At 43.8% G+C, this 22648-nt stretch overlaps 1 protein-coding gene across 3 annotated transcripts; it reads left to right on the top strand.

Moving 5' to 3' along the window:
* Positions 1 to 269: 269 nt before the first annotated feature.
* BBS10 (Bardet-Biedl syndrome 10) lies at positions 270 to 5572 on the top strand. Of its 3 annotated transcripts, none has more exons than XM_019653217.1 (2): positions 270 to 1743; positions 2279 to 5572. In XM_019653217.1, the coding sequence occupies exon 2, from the start codon at positions 2280 to 2282 to the stop codon at positions 4239 to 4241; it is 1962 nt and encodes a 653-aa protein (XP_019508762.1). In that variant the 5' UTR covers positions 270 to 1743; position 2279; the 3' UTR covers positions 4242 to 5572. The 3 variants fall into 3 exon arrangements, with proteins under 3 accessions (XP_019508762.1, XP_019508761.1, XP_019508764.1); XM_019653216.1 differs by having other exon boundaries at positions 270 to 1868; XM_019653219.1 differs by lacking the exon at positions 270 to 1743 and adding an exon at positions 1875 to 2149.
* Positions 5573 to 22648: the final 17076 nt, after the last annotated feature.

Here is a 22648-nt window from a genome sequence, read left to right as displayed (position 1 = left end):
TAGTTTATACTGAGTCAGCATTATTTGAATTCCAAGAAATTATTCCTCTGGTTTTCCTCCATCCTCCTCTCCTCCCTTTCTTGCTTTCTCCTCAGGGTCCAATTGCTTCTGACTAATACTGTGTTTCCCAAAAAATAAGACAGGGTCTTATATTAATTTTTGCTCCAACAATCTACATTTATTCATTTATTCATGTACAAAAATCTACATTTATTCAAACAGTCATGTCTGGCTGACGATCTTAACTGGGGCTTATGTTTGGGGTAGGGCTTATACTCTAAGCACCCTGAAAAATCATGCTAGGGCTTATTTCCCAGTTAGGTCTTATTTTCGGGAAAACACGGTAGTTCTGTCTTATTAATTGGGGGGAAGAGAGGAAGAGCTTTCAAGTTTCTCCTGCCCTATGCATAGGAATAAAGGGTAAGAAAAACAGCTCCTCACTGTTCAATCTCAACGAAACCTCTACAAGATAATTTTCTAACTAATATTGACCACACTCTTAAGTGTCCTGTGTTATGCTATTATGCTATTCGACTCTTCTGTGCCTTACAAAATACCCCTTTGTTGTAGAGATAGTGGGCCATAGAGTAGTGAAATGTCTCAGAAATTTGGTGGGTGAGCTGCAAATTTGACTGTTGAGTGCTTAGTATATGGTTGGCACCATGCAGATAAAGCGCTTTGTAAACATCCTCACGCTCCCCAAAGCCTTATGAGATTTTTCATTTACATATCTATTATCTCCGTTTTTTAAAAAAAGATGAGAGAAGTGAAGACGAGAGGCTACTTGCTGAATATCACAGATAAATGGCAGAGCAAATCCAGGTCTAAATCTTAAGCCCACACTCTTAGCCATTTCATCCTTACGAGAGTGTATTTTAATATATAAAAGTTATGTACTTTCTGCCTAACAGTATGTGGTCTTTTTTCTGCTGTTCTATTGTATCCAGTGTTAGGCCACCATTTTTAAAGCATGCTATTGACCACCAATGTGGCTAAGTCTTCACATCTTATCACCTCTGCTAAACAAGTCAAGTCTGGTGGCTGGGACTTCACAGTGATACTGAACCCAAGAAATGTGGCAAAGCCCCCGTGAGGAAAGCATAAAGCCTGCAGCTCGTGACCGTAACCAGGACCTCCCCATCTATCCTGCACCCCCAAACTGCTTCTGTGAATGGAAGGAGAGCAACTGATGAAGAATGGACAGAATATGCATGAGTCCAAGGCAAAGGCTGTGCTACGAAACGAGGAGCTTTTGACGGAAGCAGGGAACGAACGAGCCGAGTTATACCCGCGGGGCCGAAGCCCTCCTTCACATAAGCTCCACTATCGTGCTGAGTTCAGAAAGCAGTTTTCTGGGAGACGGGGGCATTTGGCGGCAGCTACTGGAGGGGAAAGACATTACCAAGGGACGTGGGGAAGGGCTTGCGGTTTCCGCCCCACGGGCAATTCCCGGGAAATCCTGACCTGTTCCCTACCTTCACGAGGTATTGGACCACGCCAGCCCCCACCAACAAAATAGCGGGGCTTTCAGCGAGTGGGCGGAAGGACAGCCCCTCGTCCAACCAAAAAGCGGAGCTGCCCGGGTTTCCGGCCTCCTCCCGCCTTTTCCGCTTCCGGCCGTGTCGCGCCCCGCCCCTCCTGGCGGTCCTGCAATTCAGAACGGCCGGAACCCGGGGAATTATGGCTGCTGCTGCAGGGTCTGTGAAGGCGGCGTTACAGGTCGCGGAGGTGCTGGAAACCATCGTGAGCTGCTGTGTGGGGCCCGAGGGTCGCCAAGTTCTGTGTACGAAGCCCACCGGTGAGGTGCTGCTCAGCCGGGATGGAGGCCGCCTCCTGGAGGCGCTACACTTAGAGCATCCCTTAGCCAGGTACTCGCGTCCCGCACTCCAGCCCATTAGGGCATACTGCAGGCGTGCACCCCTGGCCCTGGCCGTCTCTGAACTTACTGCCCCTGAGGCTATGCTCCTGGGGAAACTGACCTTGGATGAGACCAGTGTACGCGCAGGGTTAAAGCGCTGCCCAAGGGAACACTCCTAGACATTAAATCTTACCAACTCCTAAGAACACTTCTCACTCCTCTCCTCCCCGATTCACCCAACCCTAAAATCTTGGAATAGAACAAAGTAACTTGGAAAAGGAAAAATTAAAAGTAAGCGCATATCAAAGGGACAGTATTCTCATTTTATATTTATAGCTGTGAAAACAGTCTCAACTTGGTGGACATGTAGGAAGGCAGCCCACAGAAAATCTGAGTTGCTTTATTTCTTTTTTTGTCTAGGATGATGGTGGCATGTGTTTCCAGTCATCTAAGAAAAACAGGAGATGGTGCTAAGACATTTATTATCTATCTTTGTCATTTGCTCAGAGGACTTACTGCTGTCACAGACAAAGAAGATTCTTTCATGTCCAAAAATATTCAAACCCATGGAAGACATTGGAAAAATTGTTGTCAGTGGAAATTTATTTCCCAAGCTCTTCTAACGTTTCAGACACAAATATTAGACTATGTTATGGACCAACACTTAAGTAGACACTTTTTGTCTGTCTTTTCTTCATCCACTAAAGAGAGAACATTGTGTAGGCGCTCTTTTGAGATGCTCTTAGGGGCATACTTTTGTGGAAGAGTGGGAAGAAATAATCACAACTTTATTTCACAATTGATGTGTGACTACTTTTTCAAGTGTATGCCTTGTGAAAGTGGGTTTGAAGAAGTACTTGAATTAGTGGATGGCTGTTTTGTAGAATTGAATGTTGGTGTCACCGGCCTTCCTGTTTCAGATTCCAAGATCGTTGCCGGACTTGTGCTTCACAGAGACTTTTCTGTGTACTGTCCAGCAGATGGTGACATAAGAATAGTGCTAGTAACAGAAACTTTTCAGCCTCCCTTTTCAACTTCTGGGATGGAGTTTATTCTAAATTCAGAGGCACAGTTTCAGACATCTCAATTTTGGATTATGGAAAGGACAAAAGCAATAATGAAACATTTACAGAGTCAGAATGTAAAATTGCTCCTATCTAGTGTGAAGCAGCCAGACTTAGTTGTTTATTATGCAGGACTGAATAGCATATCAGTGGTAGAGTGTTTAGCATCTGATGAAATTTCTCTTATTCAGAGGATCACTGGTCTTTCTCCCTTTGTACTACCACAGGCCTCTTCACAGTGTGAAATCTCAAACACTGCTTTGGTGAAATTTTGTGAGCCCCTTATCCTTAGATCCAAAAGGTATGTTCATCTTGGCTTGATTAGTACGTGTCCATTTATACCACACTGTGTAGTTCTTTGTGGACCAGTGCAGGGCCTTGTTAAACAACATGAGGATGCTTTACATGGAGCATTTAAAATGCTTCGGCAGTTGTTTAAAGACCTTGATCTAAACTATATGACACAAGTCAGTGACCAAAATTTTACATCAAGTCCTCCTATTTATAAGAATACTAGAGAAAGTAATCAATTACCAGAAATTGTTAATGGCTCAAAACAAAGGCCATATCAGAGCACTGTTGTAAGGAACAAAGATGAAGTGGAAAAAACTCAAACATATTTAAAAGAATCTTCAAATTTGGTAGTTCCAGGTGTAGAAATAGAAACATATGGTCCATGTTCAACACCAACAGATACATACCAGACAGATGAAAAACTGAGATGTTTGTCTCCAAACAAAACCAGGATAATTGATGACCATGATCTATTTATTGAGGGTAATTCTAATTCAACAACAGAAAACACTAGAATAGAAAGTTCTTACGAAAATTTACAGGTCACAAACATTGCTGGAAAGGGGTATATGTTACCAGTGAGATATAAGTCACTGGAGATCGGTACTTCCCAGAATTACTGTTTCTCATCTATACCAGCAGGTTGTGTTTTGCCAGTGGGTGGTAATTTTGAGATTTTGTTACATTACTATCTTCTCAACTATGCCAAAAAATGCCAGCAGTCAGAAGCAGCCATGGTTGGTATGATAATAGCTAATGCACTTTTAGGCATTCCCAAAATTCTATGTAAGTCTAAGAAAGGAATTCACAGCTTTCCACAAATGTATGTAAGCACTCTCCATGCACTTCAAGCCAATCAATCTATGGTAAGCAGTCAGACAGGTTTGGAATCAGTATCTGGTAAATACCAGTTAATAACTTCAGTTCTTCAGTGTTTGACCAAAATTTTAACCATTGATTTGGTAATCAATATTAAGAGACAACCTCAGGAAATTTACAATTTAGATTCAGAAGAGGAACTATAAAATTGGAGGTTTTTTATTAACCAAAGTTACAATCGAACTGAAGTCATTAAAAGTAAAGCAGTCATTTGACCTCTGCTTGACAAGTCTATTCAGTGTAGTTAGGAAGGAAAACAACCTAATTTAAAAAGTCTTCAGAAGAAGTACACAAAGAGGCCAGCAGACATTCAGACACAAGCATTAGACTGTTATGGAGGAGTTCTGAGGAGGAAGTCTTCCAGATGAGGGAAGCCAAGATCTGACTAAGTGTGTTTTCCCCCTCCGTGTCCCCGAGTCTCACCTCTGTGCTAGTCTATGTGTTGTGGTAGGGTGTTTCTTTAAAGCCCGTTCTCTTTACTTTTCTGTATCTTCTCACTCTTCATCTTTTCTCCCTCACCTTTCTGTATTCAGTTCATAGAATCGTTGAATCTCAGATTTGGATGGGGTCTGGAAATGCCATCCTATTTTAGTTGTCTATAATACAAATCATATTATTTGTTTCATTTAAAATAATTTATTTCCCCTACTCATAATTTCTAAACCAATGAGTAAAAAGTCGATTTTTTTCCTTAAAAAGCATATAAATTAAATAGGTTTTTACTTTATGTGGCCCTTATTTCCATTTCATTTGGAAAAACCTGAAGGGATTCTCAGCATCCATTCTCTATTGAATATATGTTACCAAAAATATGACTGTACATTGTGAACTTACTTTCTTTTCTGTAGTTAAAAGTTAATTCCAGAAAGGTTATGAAATTCACACTTTAATTTTCTCTTGGTCCCTAAGAACTTGTAAAAATAATTCATGTATTTGCTGTTTTTTTCTTGTATTTGGTACATAGCCAGAATTCAATAGTAACAGATAATTTAAGACTTATTTATTTCTAATGCAAATTTCAAAATGTTTGTAATTTTTAAAGGTTTATAAATACAAATAATACTTTGCATCTACCCACAGATAATTTCATTTTTATAAGGTTTATGCCATATGATAACATTTCATTTCTCTGACTATGAAGAGAATAAATACCTCTATTTATTATATGAACTCATAGATACATGAACCTACTGTAAAGTTGTATATAATTTTTCCTTTTACTTTTTTTAATTGCCTGTCAGGTCATTTGATAATCTTGCTTTATTTTTGTTGTTGTTTTTTAAATACCCCTCCATCACTGAAGGCATTTGAAGACTTTTGCAGACATGCCTAGTGACTTGCATACTATAGGTGTTTTATAACTATAAATAGTTACTGGTTCAGGAGTCCCTTTGTAAGCTGAGACTGAGTCTGTATGTTTGGCATCTGGTCTAATATCTGGCACACAATAGTAACCAATAAATGTTGAGGAACTGTTGGTTGAATGAGTCATTTGGTCCTCATAGATGAGGTCATAATTATTTCTATCAAACTTTCATGGACAAAGGATCTGTTTTGGGGGAGAAGCAGAAAATGTAGATAGGTGTACACAAAGCAATCTTTCTTTTAATGAGAAAAATCCCTCAAAAATGGTGATAAGTCTTGCTTTCATCAGTTCACCTTACCATTTATAGAACACCAGGGAGCTTACACCACGGGGCTAGATAGAAGAGCACTTTTTACTATGTAATTACATTGTACTTAAACCATCTTCCACAAAGGATCTGAGGTGACCTGCAATAAGAAAACAAAATTATAGTGAAATCTGAATACAAATTAAAGAATCAAGACCAAAGAAAATGTAAAGATGATTGATTAAAAGTCAAGACCATGTTCCTGTTTTCTGTTAATGCATAGTGAATGACCTTAAGACTTATTAGAGGGGCCGGCCGAGTGGCTCAGTTGGTTAAGAGCTCGCTCAAGAGTTTGAGCTCTGAGCAACAGCGGTTCGAGTCCAGCCCGAGCTGAGCAGCCNCAACAGCGGTTCGAGTCCAGCCCGAGCTGAGCAGCCACTGAGCTGCCAACAGGTAGCAGGATGGCTCAGCTTAAAAAAAAAAAAAAAAAGACTTATTAGATTTGAATAACTATTAATATCTCTCATGGTTCTGGGAGCTTCCTGGACTTAGCTGGGACTTCCACTGTATTCCATTGGTGGAGGCAATCACTAAGGTCAGCTGAAGTTCAAGCCCCACCACAGGCCCCTCCACTCAATGGGAAGAATGTCACTGTCACATTATAAGAAGAACATATGGGATGAGATATATTGAGGTAGCTATCTTTGGAAAATACAACCTGCTACACCATGGAAGGGAAAAGAGGACAGATACACATTAGCTACATTGCTGAGGTTTTTTTTATTGGTCTCTGAAGTCACATGTCAATTCATGTCCCATAAACACATATTCTACAATAATCTTTATGAACCTCCTTTTTTTTCTTCTCATTGGGTCAGTACAATCCATTTTTATCCCCAAAACAATAGGCAGTAAATAGTTGAACTTGAACATCCCTGAACTGCTTTAGCTAGGGGGAGCTATTTAATCATTTTATACTGGAAATGTTGTGGTATTGATATTTGAGACTAAAAGAGAAGGGGAAGAGGAATGCAATTTGAGCTGAACTTTTATCAGAAATTACTCATCCCCTCCCAGAGGAATAGAATAGGTCTTTTCCATAACAGCACAGCAGAGGACACAAAAACTACAGATCAGAAACTATATATATACTGTTATTCATTGCAGCTTTGTAATAGCAAGAGATTGATAACCTAAACTCTAGATGGATACACAACCTAAAATGGGTAGGGACAGTGGTTTTGGGGGGAAACATGCTTAGGGAAGAGGTGGGAAGGTGAACTCTCAGTGTATACTTTATATCATTTTGAGTTTTGAACTATTTGAATACTATCCAAAAATGAAATAAAAATTTAAAAATAGATTTTGAGCAAACACATAGAGATTACTCCCCAAATAGTAATAAAGTAATAGTGATCCTGATATGAAGAAATGCAAGATCAGCATGGAAGAAAAACTTTGAGACATAGTGACAAATAAATAAAAGTTTGACAAAAGAAAAGGGATGTAACCAAAAAAGGGAGTATTCTCGTAACCATACCTAGTTTGGGGTTTTCTCACCAGCTCTGGAAACGTTGTTTAGCAGGCTACTGTGAACTAAGGAAGAGTGCCAGCAAGCAGTGTGGCATCCATTTTCGTAGGAAATTTCCACGGCCCTGAGTTTGGCTCCCTCTTATGCAGACTCACCATCAGACTTTGTCATCATGCTGAGAACAGAGCTGTCTCAGGGGCTGACTCAAACCACACTGGTATGATCAATTTATTTACAATGAGAACTGTCTCAGGAAGTAGAATGTTCCAAGTTCATCTGACCAATACTTCTTGTACAGGTGGGAAGTCAAATAATAAATCAGGTGGTTGCCCAGTAATCATGGCATCAGAACAAGAGAAATCAGATTAACTTCATGGCCCTCCTCCCAGTGTGGCCATGCTCCAGTTCCCCAACACTCAGTCCTGGCCCTCTTCCCCACCTACACTTGCTTCCTCAGGGATTCTGTCCAGTTCTGTGTGCTGTTACATGATGATGATTCCACATTTTGTATTGCCAGCCAACCTCTTCTCTGAACTCTCAACTCATTTATCCAATTGTCAGTCTGGTCTCCACTTGGGTGCTCACCATCAGCGTGTCCAAAACGGAATTGTTTCCCATCCCTTAAGCCTAGTGCTTCCCCTGCTGTCCATGTCAGGTAACAGCATCATCTGTCTCCACTTGCTCAGGACAAAAACGTAAGAGACACCTTGACTCCTCTCTGCTTCACATCCCACAGCCACTCAATCAGCAAAGTTTGCAGGCTCCACATATAAAATAGATTTCAAATCCACCCATTTCTCACCATTACCACTCCAGCTTAAACCACATCTTGGCAGCCTCCTAATGGTGTTCTTTGTAGTTCTTTAAACTGATTTCCCAGTTGGACTCATGTCTGGTCAAGGAGACCACTGCATAGACAGTGTAGAGGCCTGACCACCGCACTGTATTTCTGAAGCTGATGTTGAATAATATTGTATGTCAACTATAATTATATATACATATAGTCTCGGGACATGGAGTAGAGTGTGGGAACGGAGTCAATGGAATTGTAATAGATAAGCATGACATTGGGGCAGGGAGGGCAGTGGATGGGGGGTGGGGGTTGTTACTTTGTGAGGGGTGAAAAGGATAACTATTGTATTGTTCTGTACACATGAAACTAATAATAAAAAAATAGAAAAAAAGTGATTTCCCAATTTTTTATTTAAAAAAAATTTAAACCCATAAGAAAATTGAAAAGGAGGACAATGAACACCTATATACCCTTCACCCACAATTACCATTTTACTCTGTTGTGCTTGAACACACACACACACACACACACACACACATTTTACTGAACCACTTGAAAGTAAGTTGTAGACATTATCTCTAAATACCTCAATATGTATTTCTCAATATTAATAAGGACTTTCCTGGACATGACTGAGCGATTCTTTTTATATGCAAATCACATGCCATTCCCCTTGTTCAAAGTCCCCCAAAGGTTTTTCCTTCACACAGAATGAAATCCAAATTTATTATTGTATACAAGGCTCTGCATGATCTGTCTCCTGCCCGTCCCTTAGAACTCCTTCCACCTTCCCTCTAGCTTTCTCCCCACCAGTTACAATGACTGTATCAATCTGGACAAATTATACCATCGGTGGTAACACCTCCAAATCTCAGAGGCTTGAAACACAAATTTATTTCTTGCTCACATTCATGTGTATGAGGGATCAGCTGGGGACTCTGCTCCCACATTGCTTTCTCCCTCCCTCAGATTCGAGCTGATGGAGCAGCCACTGTCTAGAGCATGTTAACCCTCCATCGGGTGCACCTGAGCTCACAGATTCATGCACACACATTTTCAAATATGAAATATGTCTTTACTAAGTCACAAACACGACTGGTGACAGGTTACGGTGGACGGGGGAAGATACAGAAGCGATGAGTCACAATATTTAAGTTACCTGTTAGATATTTGAAAATTTGTGTGCAATGAATCTGTGAGATCAGTTGCACCTGATGGAGGATTAATTACCATACCGTAGAGAGAAAAGGAACTCTACAGGGTTTTTCATTGGCTCTCTCCATAAATGGCACATGTCATTTCTGCTCAGGACTCACTGTCCAGTGCTAATCACATGACCTATCCATCCATAGAAGAACCAGGAAGTGCAATCTTACCTTATGCCTGGAAGGAGACAACCAGAACATTTGACAAACAGCACTAATGAGTACAAAAATAGTCTCTGCTCCTTGAACACACGAAAGTTCATCCCACCCTCTGAGCTTTCCACTTGCTGTTCCGTCTGTTTAGAACACTCTTCCCCTCTGGTCATATGGCTCACTTCCTCACTTCATTCAGGTATCCCTGCTTTAATATCAGGTGTAGTCTCCCTAATCTCCTGTGCGTGTGTTCCAGGAGTGTCCCTTGAGTGTGTTGTATGTATTCTGTTGTAGTTGAGCCTTGATTACTTTTGGCACATTAGTGGGTGGGATTGACTCCAAGGCTGACTGTAAGGATTGGCTACCCCCACTGTGTATGAGCTGCTGTGTAGATGCTGACCCCTTAAAGGAGGATTCGCCCCTGTGGGCTCTGGCGCCTGTTGAGACTCTCCTTTGGATATGCTGCTTGTGGGGCTAAGCAAATTGTGCTCTGGTTTGGGCTGAAGCTGGCCTCTGGGTGTGTTGTTTCTGGAGTCTGTTGGGAGGAGCTCCCCATGCAGGCCAATTTCAGCCTTGCCTGTTACTGGCCCATGGCTACCTGGTAGGAACCACAGAGCTATATGTGGTTGGCTGCTAGCTGGAGGCATGTGGGGGTGGCCTCGCTATAAACCAAGGCCAGCTGCCACCAGTCGTGGGCCTGAGGCAGCTTAGCAAAAGGCCCAGGGTCCCCTACATCTATTACCACCCGCCGGCTGCCTGTCAGGCCCAGCTGTTGAAAGAGCCTCCTTAGGTGTGCAGTCTGCGCTGGTCGGCCCGGTGTTGAGTGCCCCTGGAGATGCAGCACTAGCTGGGTGGGGTGTAGTCCCAGGAAGTCACACGACATGGCAGGTGGTTTTCACAAAGTTAATGCAGAATCAGTTCTTATGTCGGTGCCCCGCCTGTAACCACTTCGCACAGTGCCCCAAGAATACTGGAACCAGCCACAGCTCACCTCGGGGCAGTGCCTGGCCTGTGATCACTTTGTGAAACTCCCTTAGAACATGGCAACCAGCCACAGCTTGCCTCAGGCTTGCAAATCCCTGAGAGCTGCCTAAGAGTGGCTGCGGCAAAGGTTTTGGATCACTATCCACCACCCAAATCTCCACAGGTTGTCACCTGCTGTCCATTGCTGTGAAAGGCCTCCATGACCTCTGTGTTGGGACCTGCCACCCAGGCGCCCAGAGTGGCCCTGGCATTGCAGTTCCCGGCGGGCGGGGTGGGGTTCCAGGGAGCTAAGGGTTGTGGTCGGTGGCTTCTACAAAGTCACTGCAGTCTCAGCTCCCGCAACTGTGCTGGGCCCACAAGCACCCCGCAAGAACACCCCGAGGGCACCACTGCCAGCCACCACCCGTCTCAAGCTCACATGTTCCTGGGAGCTGCCCAAGAGACACTGTGGTGCAGGTCTTCGGTTACTACCCACTAGCAAACGTTTCCTGGGCTGCAGAGGGCCCGCAGCCACAGCTAAAAGGCTTCAGCTGTCTGTGGGGTGGGGCCAGCAGCCCAACAGTCCAGAGTGTCCTGGGTTATGTAGCACCAGCCGTCTGGGGGCAGGGACCCAGGGCATCCATCACCAAGGTGGTGCACACATGCGCGGATTCCACAAGACAATGCGGTCCCAGACCCCGCCCTTTGGGGCGGGCTTAACACTGAAAAGGTGGCACCCTCCTGTAGGCCACAGGTGTGTCAGACGCCACTCACAGACAACAATGGCTCCCGTCCTTCTAGCTCCCGCTCTGAAGCCACACAACTCAGTCCTTCCCTCAGCATCAGTCCCTGGGCCTCCAGAGCTGCCGCCCCTCCACCAGAGACCAGGTAGGTGAGTGTTTGCAAGTGAGTCTGTGTGCCCGCTCTATAAGAGGAAGTCTGGGTTTCCAGCCGCCCTCTGGCCCACCAGGACAGGCAGACAGAGTCCCTGCTGATTTTCACTGCCAAGAGCCATGGGAACTCCCCTTCCTGGAACAGGACCCCTGGGCTGAAGAGCCTGGTGTGGGGCTGGGACCCCTCCCTCTTCAGGGGGGACCTCTGCCACTAAGGTGTCCCTCCCAGCATTCAATCACCGACCACAGGCTTGGGGTCAGCCTGCTTCGCATCTCCCCGCCTCCTACCAATCTTGATGTGGCCTCTTTATATCCTTAGTTATAGGGGTTCGTTTAGTTGGTCTCAGATGATTCTTGAGGTTGATTGTTCTATAATTTATTTGTAATTTTGGTGTGATCCTGGGATGCAGTAGGTTTAGCATTTACCTAATCCGCCATCTTGGACCTCTGTCCCGCACTAAGCAAATTTAGGAGGTAGCATGACACGGTTCAGAGACATAGGTTTTAGAGCTACACAGACCTGTGTTTGGATCCTGGATCTGCCATTTACTAGTTGTGTGGCATGTAACAACTTACTTAAACTGTTTTACTTTCTGCATCAGTTATTTTTGTTGTCTATTGTTGTATAACAAAGTTTCCTCAAACTTAGTAGCGCAAAACAGCAAACGTTTATTCTGTCATAGGGTTTTTGTGAGTCAAAAATCTGAGTAGTTTAGCCCCGGGGTTCTGGCTCAGAGGCTTTCAGAGGTCACAGTCAGGATGCTGGTCAGGGCCGCAGTCATTCACAGACTTGACGGGTTAAAGAGCCCACTTCCCTCACTCATGTGGCTGTTGGCAAGAGGACTCAGTTCCTCTCCACATAGGCTTCTGCATAAGGTGGCTGAGGCCTCTGCAGGATGAGGCAGCTGGCTTCCCCCAGAGAGAGTGAGAAGAAAGCGCAACGCCTTTATGATACTGTCAGTTCTATCATATTCTTTTATTCTTAAGAAGTGAGGCACTGAGTCAGCTTACATTCAATGGGAAGGGAATTAGGCTCCACCCTTTGGTGGGAGGAATGGCAATACAAAAATACGGTTTAAGGTCATCGCATTTGTAAAGCAGAAATAATAATATTGATTTTACTGCACCCTTGAAAGAATCAAAGGTTAACATATAAAACAGTGCTGGCTTCCAAGTATAAATTCATCTACTTAGTCTTTATTGAGTACCTACTATGTGCTATATGCTCAGCATACGATCATGAGAAAACCCAGCAGAGTCCCTGTCTTCATGAAGCTCACAGTTTCATGGGAAGATAGACGTTAATCAGATAATACATAAACCAATGTAAAACCACTGCTTCAAACATGCACAGTGCAACGTAGAAGGATTAGAACTCAGGAAAGGTTTCTCTGAGAAAATGATGTTGAACTGAGATCTCAAAGATAAGTAGGAGTTGACTGGGTACAGAGGGAAGAGAAGAGGGTTCTAGGTAAAAGGGATGACAGGTAAGACTCCGTAGGTGGACGCGTGGAAAGAACAAGGCGCTAGATGAGGTCGGTGTGGCTGAGGCAGGAGACGCTGCGGGTCACTGCGGGAGACGCAGCAAGGAGCCAGCCTCTGCTCTGCTTTTCTGTCTGACAAAGAAGGGGAAGCCATTTTAAAGGAGATAGCTGTTTGCCAGGGAGTAGAGTTGGGGGTCGGAGTTGACTACAAATGGTCATGAAGGAACTTTTGGGGATGATGGGCTGTTCTGTATCTTAATTGTGGTAGAGGTTGCAAGAGTGTCGGAACGCACAGAACGATAAAGAGAGTGAATTTTACATAAATTATACCTCAGTAAACCTTTTATGCAGGCACGTTTATGGAGAGTTACCATAACATTGTGACTTCCTACAATACAGGTTTTGGATTTCTTCCAAACAGTATTAATTCCTGCAGTATCAACAATAGACGGTCAAAATGAAGTTTAAGCCACTAGTGTTGCTGTAGTTAAAACTCTGAAGTCAGTGAGAGTGAGGCTGTGTGTGTGTGTGTGTGTGTGTGTGTGTGTGTGTGTGTGTGTGTGTATGAGTGTGTTGGTGGAAGGAAGAAACACATATCAAAGTAAACTAAATATAGTACAGTTTTTGTCATTAAAAATAAGATGTTTTCATAAGTATATAAAGCATGAACGGGGGAAATTTTCAGAGATAGAGTCAAGTTACTTAAAGCACATGTTGGCTTTTTTGGTTGCTTTATTTTTATTCTGAAGAAAATGTTGCCATATGGATATGGTTCTAAGATCAACAATGATACTTAACAATGGAATTTAAGAGACTATTTGTTACAAACCAATAACAGATATGAAGCAAAACAGGTTTTCCTGGCTCAGAAGCTGATATAGTGCCTGTAACATTATCCTTAGGCAGGATACTGATGTCATTAAGCTTTTGAGAATTAAAAATTCGAGAATAACACTGCGTTCATTGCAGCATTGTACTCCACTTTCAACAGCTGAGCTCTTGAGATTTCCAATATAAGATGCCGTTAATGAGAACAAAATGGATAGTATCCCATTGTACAAATGCACTACTATTTATTTACTCATTACAAAGCAACAGGAAGAAATAGCCTACAATTACACACAACACTGTGGATGAATCTCACAAACAAGAGAAGCCAGGTACAAATGTTCATATTGTATGATTCCATTTATGTAAGGCACAACACCTGGCAAACTAGCCAATGCTGTTACAAGTCAGCAGAGCAGCCCCCTTGCAGAGGGACTGGGGGAGCCAGCTACTGAAAGAGCACGATGTATAGATTTCTTGGTATGGATAATGTTGTTTCTTGATCTGAGAGGTGTGTTCAGTTTGTGGTTTTCACTGTGCTGTACATTTATGACAATTATACTTTTATGAATGTATGTTATTCTTCAGTAAAAAGTGTTTAAAAAGTAAAAAATATATGGAACAACTATAGGAGATATGTGTCCTAAAACAGAAAATTAGGACATTAGCCTACATTTTCACCACGATCACAGATTGATCTGATGGAAAGCTACTGAACGTGTGACCAAAGAACTGTCCTCCTGCCTGAGAAGACCCCTTTTTTTTTGTTGTTAAAGATTTTATTGGGAACTGGGGAGGGGAACAGTGTTGGGAGAATTGGGGAAGGGGAGGAAGGGGAACAGCCAAGTTGTTGTTCTTCAGTCTTAGTTGTGGAGGGCGCAGCTAGCTCAGCTCCAAGTCCAGTCATCATCCGGCCATCGGCAGCTCATGGCAGCTCAGCTCAAGGTACCGTGTTCAATCTTAGTTGCGGGCAGGTGTAGCCCACCATCCCATGTGGGAGTCGAACTGGCAACCTTATTGGTAGGAGCACGCGCTTTTATTAGCTAAGCCATCCTATCACCTGTTAGCAGCTCAGCGGCAACTCAGCCCCAGCACAGCTCTCTGGCCCATGTGGGAATCAAACTGGCTACCCTGTTCTGTTGCTCAGAGCTCGCACTCTTAACCAACTGAGCCACGAAGACCCCCTTTTTGAGCAGGAGGCTTTAGGAGGCAACACTTAGGGAGGAGTTAAGGAGCTAAAGAGCACCAAATCAAGCCTAGCAATCAACGAGGTGACACATATCAGAGCCCAGGCACCCTCACTTTCTCATTATAAGGTTTGGAATTTTACACAATAAATCCAGTTGCTTAAAAACTGACCCGGATGTTAATGTATGAAAATCTTTGTGCATGGCATTTTGGTAGGGCTTGGAAGTTGGAAAATCTGTTTTCTAGTATTTCTCATGATTTCACTATTTATAAGCAGATTTATCAAACACAGTTTTATTCAAGTCCCTCTGCTAGAAGCTGTGGGGGGATAAAAAGATAGACAAGACACAGTCCTTGGCTTCAATGAGCTTGTGATCTATAAGAAGATAGCTCCACACCATGAAAAGATTAATCGAAAGTACATAGCAGTATATGGTTAAATGGGGTGAGCTCTGATTAAATGCAGCTATTGGTATGCGAGGTAAACTCTGTTCAGTCAAGGATGGGGAAAGCTTATCAAAGGAGACAGAGCTTGAGTTGGAATTTTAAGGAAGGAATTTAAAGGAATAAAGTAGACATGGAAATGTGAAGAGAAATTTCAGGAGAGAGATTACCAGTGTAAACAAAGACGCGGAAGAATCAATACACAAAGGGGACTTAATTGGAATTGCCTTGTGGTTCAATCTCTGAGAAGATATAGTGAGAGAAACTGTCCAGCATTAAAATTGTCACATGTTTACTGGGACCTTTCAAAGGCTTTCCGCAGGGATCCATCCAATTGGTAATCCTTAGTATCACTTCTTAAAATATCCTTTTCTACATTCCGTGAGGTCAGATATCTCACATATGGCTGCTGTAACTAGACCAGGGATTGGCAAACTTTTTCTGTAAAGGGCCAAATAGTAAATATGTTAGGCTTCTGCAGGCCAGGTAGTCTCTGCCACAACTGCTTACCTCTGAAGTCATGGCACAAAAGCAGCGCTAGGCAATATGCAGAGGATGGCTGTGGCTGTGTTCCAATAAAACTTTATTTACAATAACGGGGGCAGGCTAGATTTGGCCTATAGGTTATAGCTTGCTTAGCCTGGAATGAAACCCATCAAATACCCTACAAAGACGACTTCCCCTCACAACCTGAGTGTGTCCTTTTCACTTTTCTTCCCCATCCATCCTTTTGCTGGTTCTCTCTCACAATTAAATTGTATTCCTTCTGATGCCAATTTCTGTTCAGTGATAAGAATCAGGGTCCATGGGCACAGAGAGAATAGGAACCTCAGACATACTAGGGAGCTATGGACTCTTTCTAACCAGGGAGAATGAGTCAATCCAAGTGACATTTTAAGAAAATTAATCTTGCAGCACTGTGCAGGATGGATTGTTTTGATATAACAGAAAGCAAAGAGACCAATTAGGAGGTTATTGCAAAGAATTTATGCAATAGATGTGGAGTCTAGGCTAGCGTGTCAGCTAGGAATGCAAAGTAGGATGGGCATGGGACAAAGTGTAAATCAAAGAATAACCGAAATTAGAAACCAATTAGATGCAGGAGAAGATGGCAGAGGAAGGAGTCAAAGGTAAAGATAGTAAGTAAAAGATTACTGAGATACAGAGGCGAAGTACGAAAATATTTGCATCATTTTTTTTTGCATCTACTTTTTGCATTCTCCTCCGTACCCCACAAATATCCGTGTTTCTCAGGTTTCCTCCCCTCCCCTCCTCACCCCTCCTCTGTTCCCTTCTCGCCTCCCCTCCCCTCCCCATCTCACTTCATAAAATTTTCCTGGCTGACGTGATTCAAATTCATAGCTTTGACTACGAGTTCTCAGCTGACAATTTCCAAATCTGTTATCTCTGGCCCAAATGTCTCTGGTGAGCTGCAGACTAATTTATTCAACTCCTATTTGGTGTTTCCAGAAGGATCCACACATAGACCCTCAACTCAGAGTCCAGGTGAGGTTGATTTCACCCTACTTTCAAGCCAGTAAGTTAGCCTATTACTGTTTTATGGATGCAGGCAAAATAAACGAGACTCTTGTTTTAGAGACAAAGGTCCTTGTTAATCACAGCACAGCAGGCAGCATGAGCATCAGCATGTTGACATCAGTACCTTGCACCCCAAGTCCTGCAAGAGTGCAATGGAAGGCCAGTTGACCTGCCTGTACATGCATTGGATGTGTGACAGGAAAGGGACACTGAGTTTTAGGAACCTGCTGCTTTATTACAAGCGGTGAGCAAGCCTGCTTCTCTTCGTGGAAGGAGTCCCTCAAGATTACTCACTGCAAAACCGAGCCTGAGAAATGGACCAGGTAAAGACAGTCAAGGCCTTGCATTCACAGCATACTCAGTGAGACCTGGAGGTGTGCAGAGACCCAGGCAGGAATGTCTGTTCCAACAGCATGTCCAACCAGAACTCACCAACATCTTCCTTAGACCTGTACCTCTGTGGCCAGTCTTGGTGAAAAAGGTTACCACCTTCAACCCAATCGCCTAAACCAGAAACTGGCACCTATCTCAGGCCCACCCTGTTACGTACTCCCCAAATCCAATTAGCTACTGTATTAGCCTCCTGTGGCTACGGTAACAAATTACCACAAACTGGGTGGCTCAGAACAACAGGAATTGATCCTCTCACAGTTCTGGAGGCCAGATGCCTGACATTAAGGTGTCCATAGAGCTGTGATCCCGCCAAAGACTGTAGGGGAGAAGCTGTCCCTTGCCTCTTCCAGCTTCTGGAGGCTCCAGGAGTTCCCTGGTTCATGGCCACATTCCTCCACTTTTTGCCTCCGTGGTCACATCGCCTCTTCCTCTTCAATCTGTCAAATATCCATCTGCTTCATTTTTTTTTTTTTAAAGATTTTTATTGGATAATTGGGGGGATGGGAACAGTGATGGGGAATTGGGGGAAGGGGAACAGACAAGTTGCTGTCGTTTTGTTCTTCAATCTAGTTGTGGAGGACGCTGCCTCACTGGCCCAAGTTGGCACCATCATTGCGCTCTTCCCTGGCGAGGCAGATCAGTCGCCGGCCTCTGGACGGCCGCTCACTGCGGCTGCTGGCCGCTCACGCTGACTGCTGGCTACACACGGCAGCCCATGGCAACCCACCGCCACAGGGACTGCAGCCCACGCCGTCGCCAGCGACCCACGGCAGCCCAGCCCCAGGCTGAGCCGCCGTCCAGCATCTCAGCTGTAGAGGGCAGTGCCACTGGCCCTCATATGTGGGATCCGAACCGGGGCCCTCCGGCATCCCAAGCGAGTTCTCAACCATCGCGCCACTCGGCCGGCCCCCGTCTGCTTCATTTTTGCAAGGACACTTGTCATTGGATTTAGAGCCCATGTGGGTGTTTCTGGATAAACGCTTCCTCAAAATGCCCTTAACGCAAACACTTCATTTGCCATATAAGTTTTTTGGGGGTTGTTATTGTTGTTGGGTGTTTTTGTTGTTGGTGGTGGTGGTGGTGGTGTGCGTGTTTGCTATATAAGGTAATATTTACAGGTTCTTGGCATTAGAATGTAGGCGTATCTTTTGGGCTCAGTCTACTCTAGTCACCAAGTTCTCTAAAGGTTCTAGCATAGTCATTTTTATACAATAAATATAAGTTGAATTTAGGAGTTATCTGCATAGACATTGTGGTTAAAGTGGTGAACAGGTAGCTACTGAACAGTTATGCCAGATTCAAACCAGGCTGTGTGACTCCAAAGTTCATGTTTTTAGCCACTAGCCCATGCTGTCACATTCTTGCCCTTTTTTTGTGTTAGTTGTCAATATGTTTAAAAGTCAGCAACTATAGAAACGAAGCACAGGCTTCAGTCGCACCAGTATCCCCTAGGTCCTTGGGTTGGCAAGGGTGCCATGGACATATGAAGCCCTCTGCACCACCACCGCCCCAAAACGACTCCCCCTACTGAAAAATGAATATGGTGCATGAGTGACTGCTGCTGAGCAACGAGGAAGCTGAATTCTTTCTTGCCAGTTCCTTTAGATTTGCAATTCAGTGCTCAGCGTTTCAGTCTGGGGAGTAAACGTGTCCCTGGTGATCGTCTTCCTTCCCGTGAGTTCTCTGAGGAGGGTTGGTGTGATTGTGAGAGTCAGCCCTGATCAGGGTCGTTCATTGTCAGCCTCCCGTTTCACAGAGAACCCCTGCCCTACGGGCCTAACGAGAACACGGAAACATAAATCCTTAAGATGCATGAAGCACTTTATACTTCAGAAGCACTTAGCTAAAATTAATTACCCAATTAATCTCCAATGATGATAACCAAATGATTTATTTTTAAAATTATCATTATTTATTAACAGACTAGAAAGCAGATGAAGATATTTTGCATGAGTTTCCACAGAGGAAATTGGAGTCACTGAGGAGCCAAATTCCAGTCCCTTTAAGGTCTCTCCACAGAAAAGCAACAGAATCAGACTCACTGTAGGAAGTGGGGCCCACAGAGGGGGGACACTGGGATCTGTCCAGCTCACCGTGTGAAAGTCATGAGGTAACCAAACCCCTCAGGGCTTCTATTTCTCTGTCAACCACAACTCCATAACTCTACCCCTGCTTCTCTTGCTAAGCTGATAAGGTAGTGAAGTCTTCATGGAAATGAAAACGTTTTATTCTGGGAATGTTGATTCACTTGCATATTAAATTAATTAAGCAAGAATGCTTTTATTTTTTTTCAAGGCAGGGCCCATGGGGCCTGTTTATTACAATTAAATACCTCTCCCTATATATATTTTCGTCCATTTTTCCATAAAGAAAATTATAAAACACACTCAAAGAATGCTTTTAAACTGTAGATCCCTTAACTTATTTATTACATAACTGGCCTTGCTAGTGATATGTTGTGGTTGAGAACACAGGATCTGGAGCCAGATGGAAGATTTGAATCTGACTTACTACCTGGCTGATTTTGGTCAAGTTATGTGCCTTTTCCATAATATGGGCATCATGACAGTGTCTGCCAGATAGTATCATTTTGAGGACTGATGAGTCAGTACAGGTAAAAGCACTTAGCCTGGTTCCAGGTACATCGTAAGTGCCCAATAAATGATTGTTAAGGACTTGGAACTTTTCTCACAACAAAAGGAAGACGTGAATGTGTGCCCCATGTTTCTCTGTCTCCATAGCCTTTAACGAGATGGGTACTGACCGAGCTTCCAGCAGACTCACTAACCCCTCCAGCCCCTCTCCCCTTTCGCTGACTCCTCCATGTCTGTCTTTCCCCGTCTCTCTGTTGCTGTACCTCCCTCTCTTCTCCCTACCTCCCCTTTTCTTTTGATCCCCTGCTTCCTGTTTCTTCACCATCCAAGACAATGAGGCGCCCTACAATTGACTGGCTCTGCTTGTGGGAAATATTTTTGTCTCATGAAGTATCATAGAAAAACAACCAGCACCGTGAAGGCCTCTGAACGCTCTCTCCTTACTGAACTGACCCTCCATGTCTGTGCCTCCACCCAACTTTTTATATCGTCTCTCTGTCTACTTGACCCTGTCTCCACCCCTATCTGTCTCTTTGTGACTCTCTCCTGTCTCTTGGTCTGCATGTCTTTCTCCATTCTCTCTGTATCTCTCTATCACTATCTATTGTTCTCTCTCTCTCTCTCTCTCTCTCTCTCTCTCTCTCTCTCTCTCTCTCTCTCTCTCCCCTCAGCTGTGGCAGGTGAGTTCACTGGGTTCTCTGAAGACCTTCTGGTGGGAAAGATGAGGGGGAAGACCTCAGATCCTGCATTGGGATATGATTGAGAGGCCTGTTTTCTCAAACTAGACTAACTATCAGTATAACCTGGCAGCAAATTCTGACACTTCAGGGACTCAGGTTCCTCTTGGTAGCCCCTGAAGTAGCAGGGACTTTAAGCAACGTGTCCCTGAGCAGGTGTCTAAGTGAAGCAGAGATGATGACTCTAATCAAGACAACTTACATGAAAGTTAACTGGGCACATATTTAATGATACACATGATTATGATTGTGCTGCATGGTAATTAAACATAATGGTAAGGGGCTCATGTGAATGACTGTAATTAGTATTACTTTTTCACAGCTAAGCCAAATTTCATTTCCCCTTTCTACATTGCTAATTACAGATGCTGATCTATAATTAGTGTCAATGTTAATAATTTCTTGATGTCACATACTGTTTAATCCCATGAACATACACAGATACAGACATAGACACAAATGGACACACACACACACACACACACACACACACACACACAAATACAAAGAGTGAGCCTGGACCCAACTCTCTAAAATGAGGATTCCTTTGTCCCTGACTCACTTATCTCCTTCTGCAGGGCAGAGGTTTACTCTGCTCCACCACAAATTCCCACCCAGTTCTCTTCCATCTTGGCCCTGGAGCAATTGAGAACTCTTCAGGAAGGCTTGACTACTGGCTAATGTCATCTGTGAGTTGCCTTCTAATCCTGAAATTCCATTTTAAAATAGAATTTCAGGGTGAGGGGAGAACACATAGATGAGCAGGGTTTAGTACCTTCATAATTATCATCATCTTCATCACAAAAAATGATAATTATTGGATTTTAATGTATTTCAGATACAATGGTGTGTTCTTTACCCCCGTAATCCTTTTAAATTTTGAGGTAGGTGTTATCTTTATTTCTCAAATAAGAGACTTATTGAAGTTAAGTATTTGCCCAAGGTCATGGAGCAAGTAAGTGGGAAGTCAGGATTCAAATTCTGGGGATTTTGACTGTAGAGTCTATAATATGTAACCAACTTATTCTCCTAGCAAAATATAAATGTTAAGGACAGATATTACATTCCCCTGGATCTGAATTTTTTTTCACCAGTAACTATGTTCATAGGATAGATCTATCTTATTTTTATTTAGAAAGTACTAAGGATTTCAGAAGAAGAAATCTGAGCATGAGGGCTGTGTACAGCCTTTCAGCAGGTCTAGTGGGGGGCTGCGCCCAGAAGAAGCTTTCACCAGGGCCAGCCGAGTGGCGCGATGGTTAAGAACTGGCTTGGGATGCCAGAGGGGCGCCGGTTCGGATCCCACATATGAGGGCCAGTGACACTGCCCTCCACAGCTAAGATGCTGAACAACAGCTCAACCTGGAGCTGGGCTGCCATGAGTCGCCGGCGACGGCATAGGCTGCAGCCACTGCTGCAGTGGGTTGCCATGGGCTACCGTGTGTAGCCAGCAGCCGCAGTGAGCGGCCATTTAGAAGCCAGGGACTGATCTGCCTCACCTGGGAAGAGCGCAATGATGGTGCCAACTTGGGCCAGTGAAGCAACGTCCTCCACAACTAGACTGCAGAACAAAACAACAGCAATTTGTCTGTTCCCCTTCCACCGATTCCCCAGCGCTGTTCCCATCCCCCCAATTCCCCAATAAAAATCTTTAAAAAAAAGAGAATAAGCTTTCACCTCTTCACACTCGTTAGACAAAAAGTTCTCTGAGTGGTCCTCTGCTAAGGATTGTCCGCTAAAGGCACAGTTGAGATATTCGTCTGGAAGGAGGAAAAAGAGGGTTTCGTGGACACAAACGGAGAGAAGGGATGGGGCTGCCCTGCTCACTGTGATGCCCTCGTGGGCCAGGTCTAGGCTACTCCTTTCACGAGCTGCCCCTCCCCCTGCTCTAGCCTTTGGGTCAGGGGGGGAGCAGCCCCTTTGTCCTTGGTCCTATTCCTAGACCATAGTGAGTAGTCCAGAGATAGGCACATGTTCCAGCTCAGATCAATGAAAATCCTTCCTTAGGATTTAGCCAACTGAATGTGGGGAAAGGGTCTCTATAGCCTGAGGACTGAAAAGTTCCACTGTGGCCCTCTGTGTCCTTGTGCCCCCATTTGCACATGACCTCAGCCCCTCACATTCTTCCCACTCCTCTTGATTAATCCAAATTGTCCAAATAATTATTCTGCTAATTAGTTAGAATAATTTCTCCC

Source organism: Hipposideros armiger, unplaced genomic scaffold (genome assembly GCF_001890085.2).
Source record: "Hipposideros armiger isolate ML-2016 unplaced genomic scaffold, ASM189008v1 scaffold_199, whole genome shotgun sequence".
Classification (NCBI taxonomy): Eukaryota; Metazoa; Chordata; class Mammalia; order Chiroptera; family Hipposideridae; genus Hipposideros; species Hipposideros armiger.
Note: the sequence above shows the minus strand (reverse complement) of the source record. Positions and strands in the feature narration are given on the sequence as shown.

Coding starts and splice junctions, on each gene's coding strand:
- BBS10 (XM_019653216.1), top strand. CDS start 1,681: ATGGCTGCTGCTGCAGGGTCTGTGAAGGCGGCGTTACAGGTCGCGGAG. Junction 1,869..2,278: donor TTAGAGCATCCCTTAGCCAG/GTACTCGCGTCC, acceptor TTTTTTGTCTAG/GATGATGGTGGCATGTGTTT.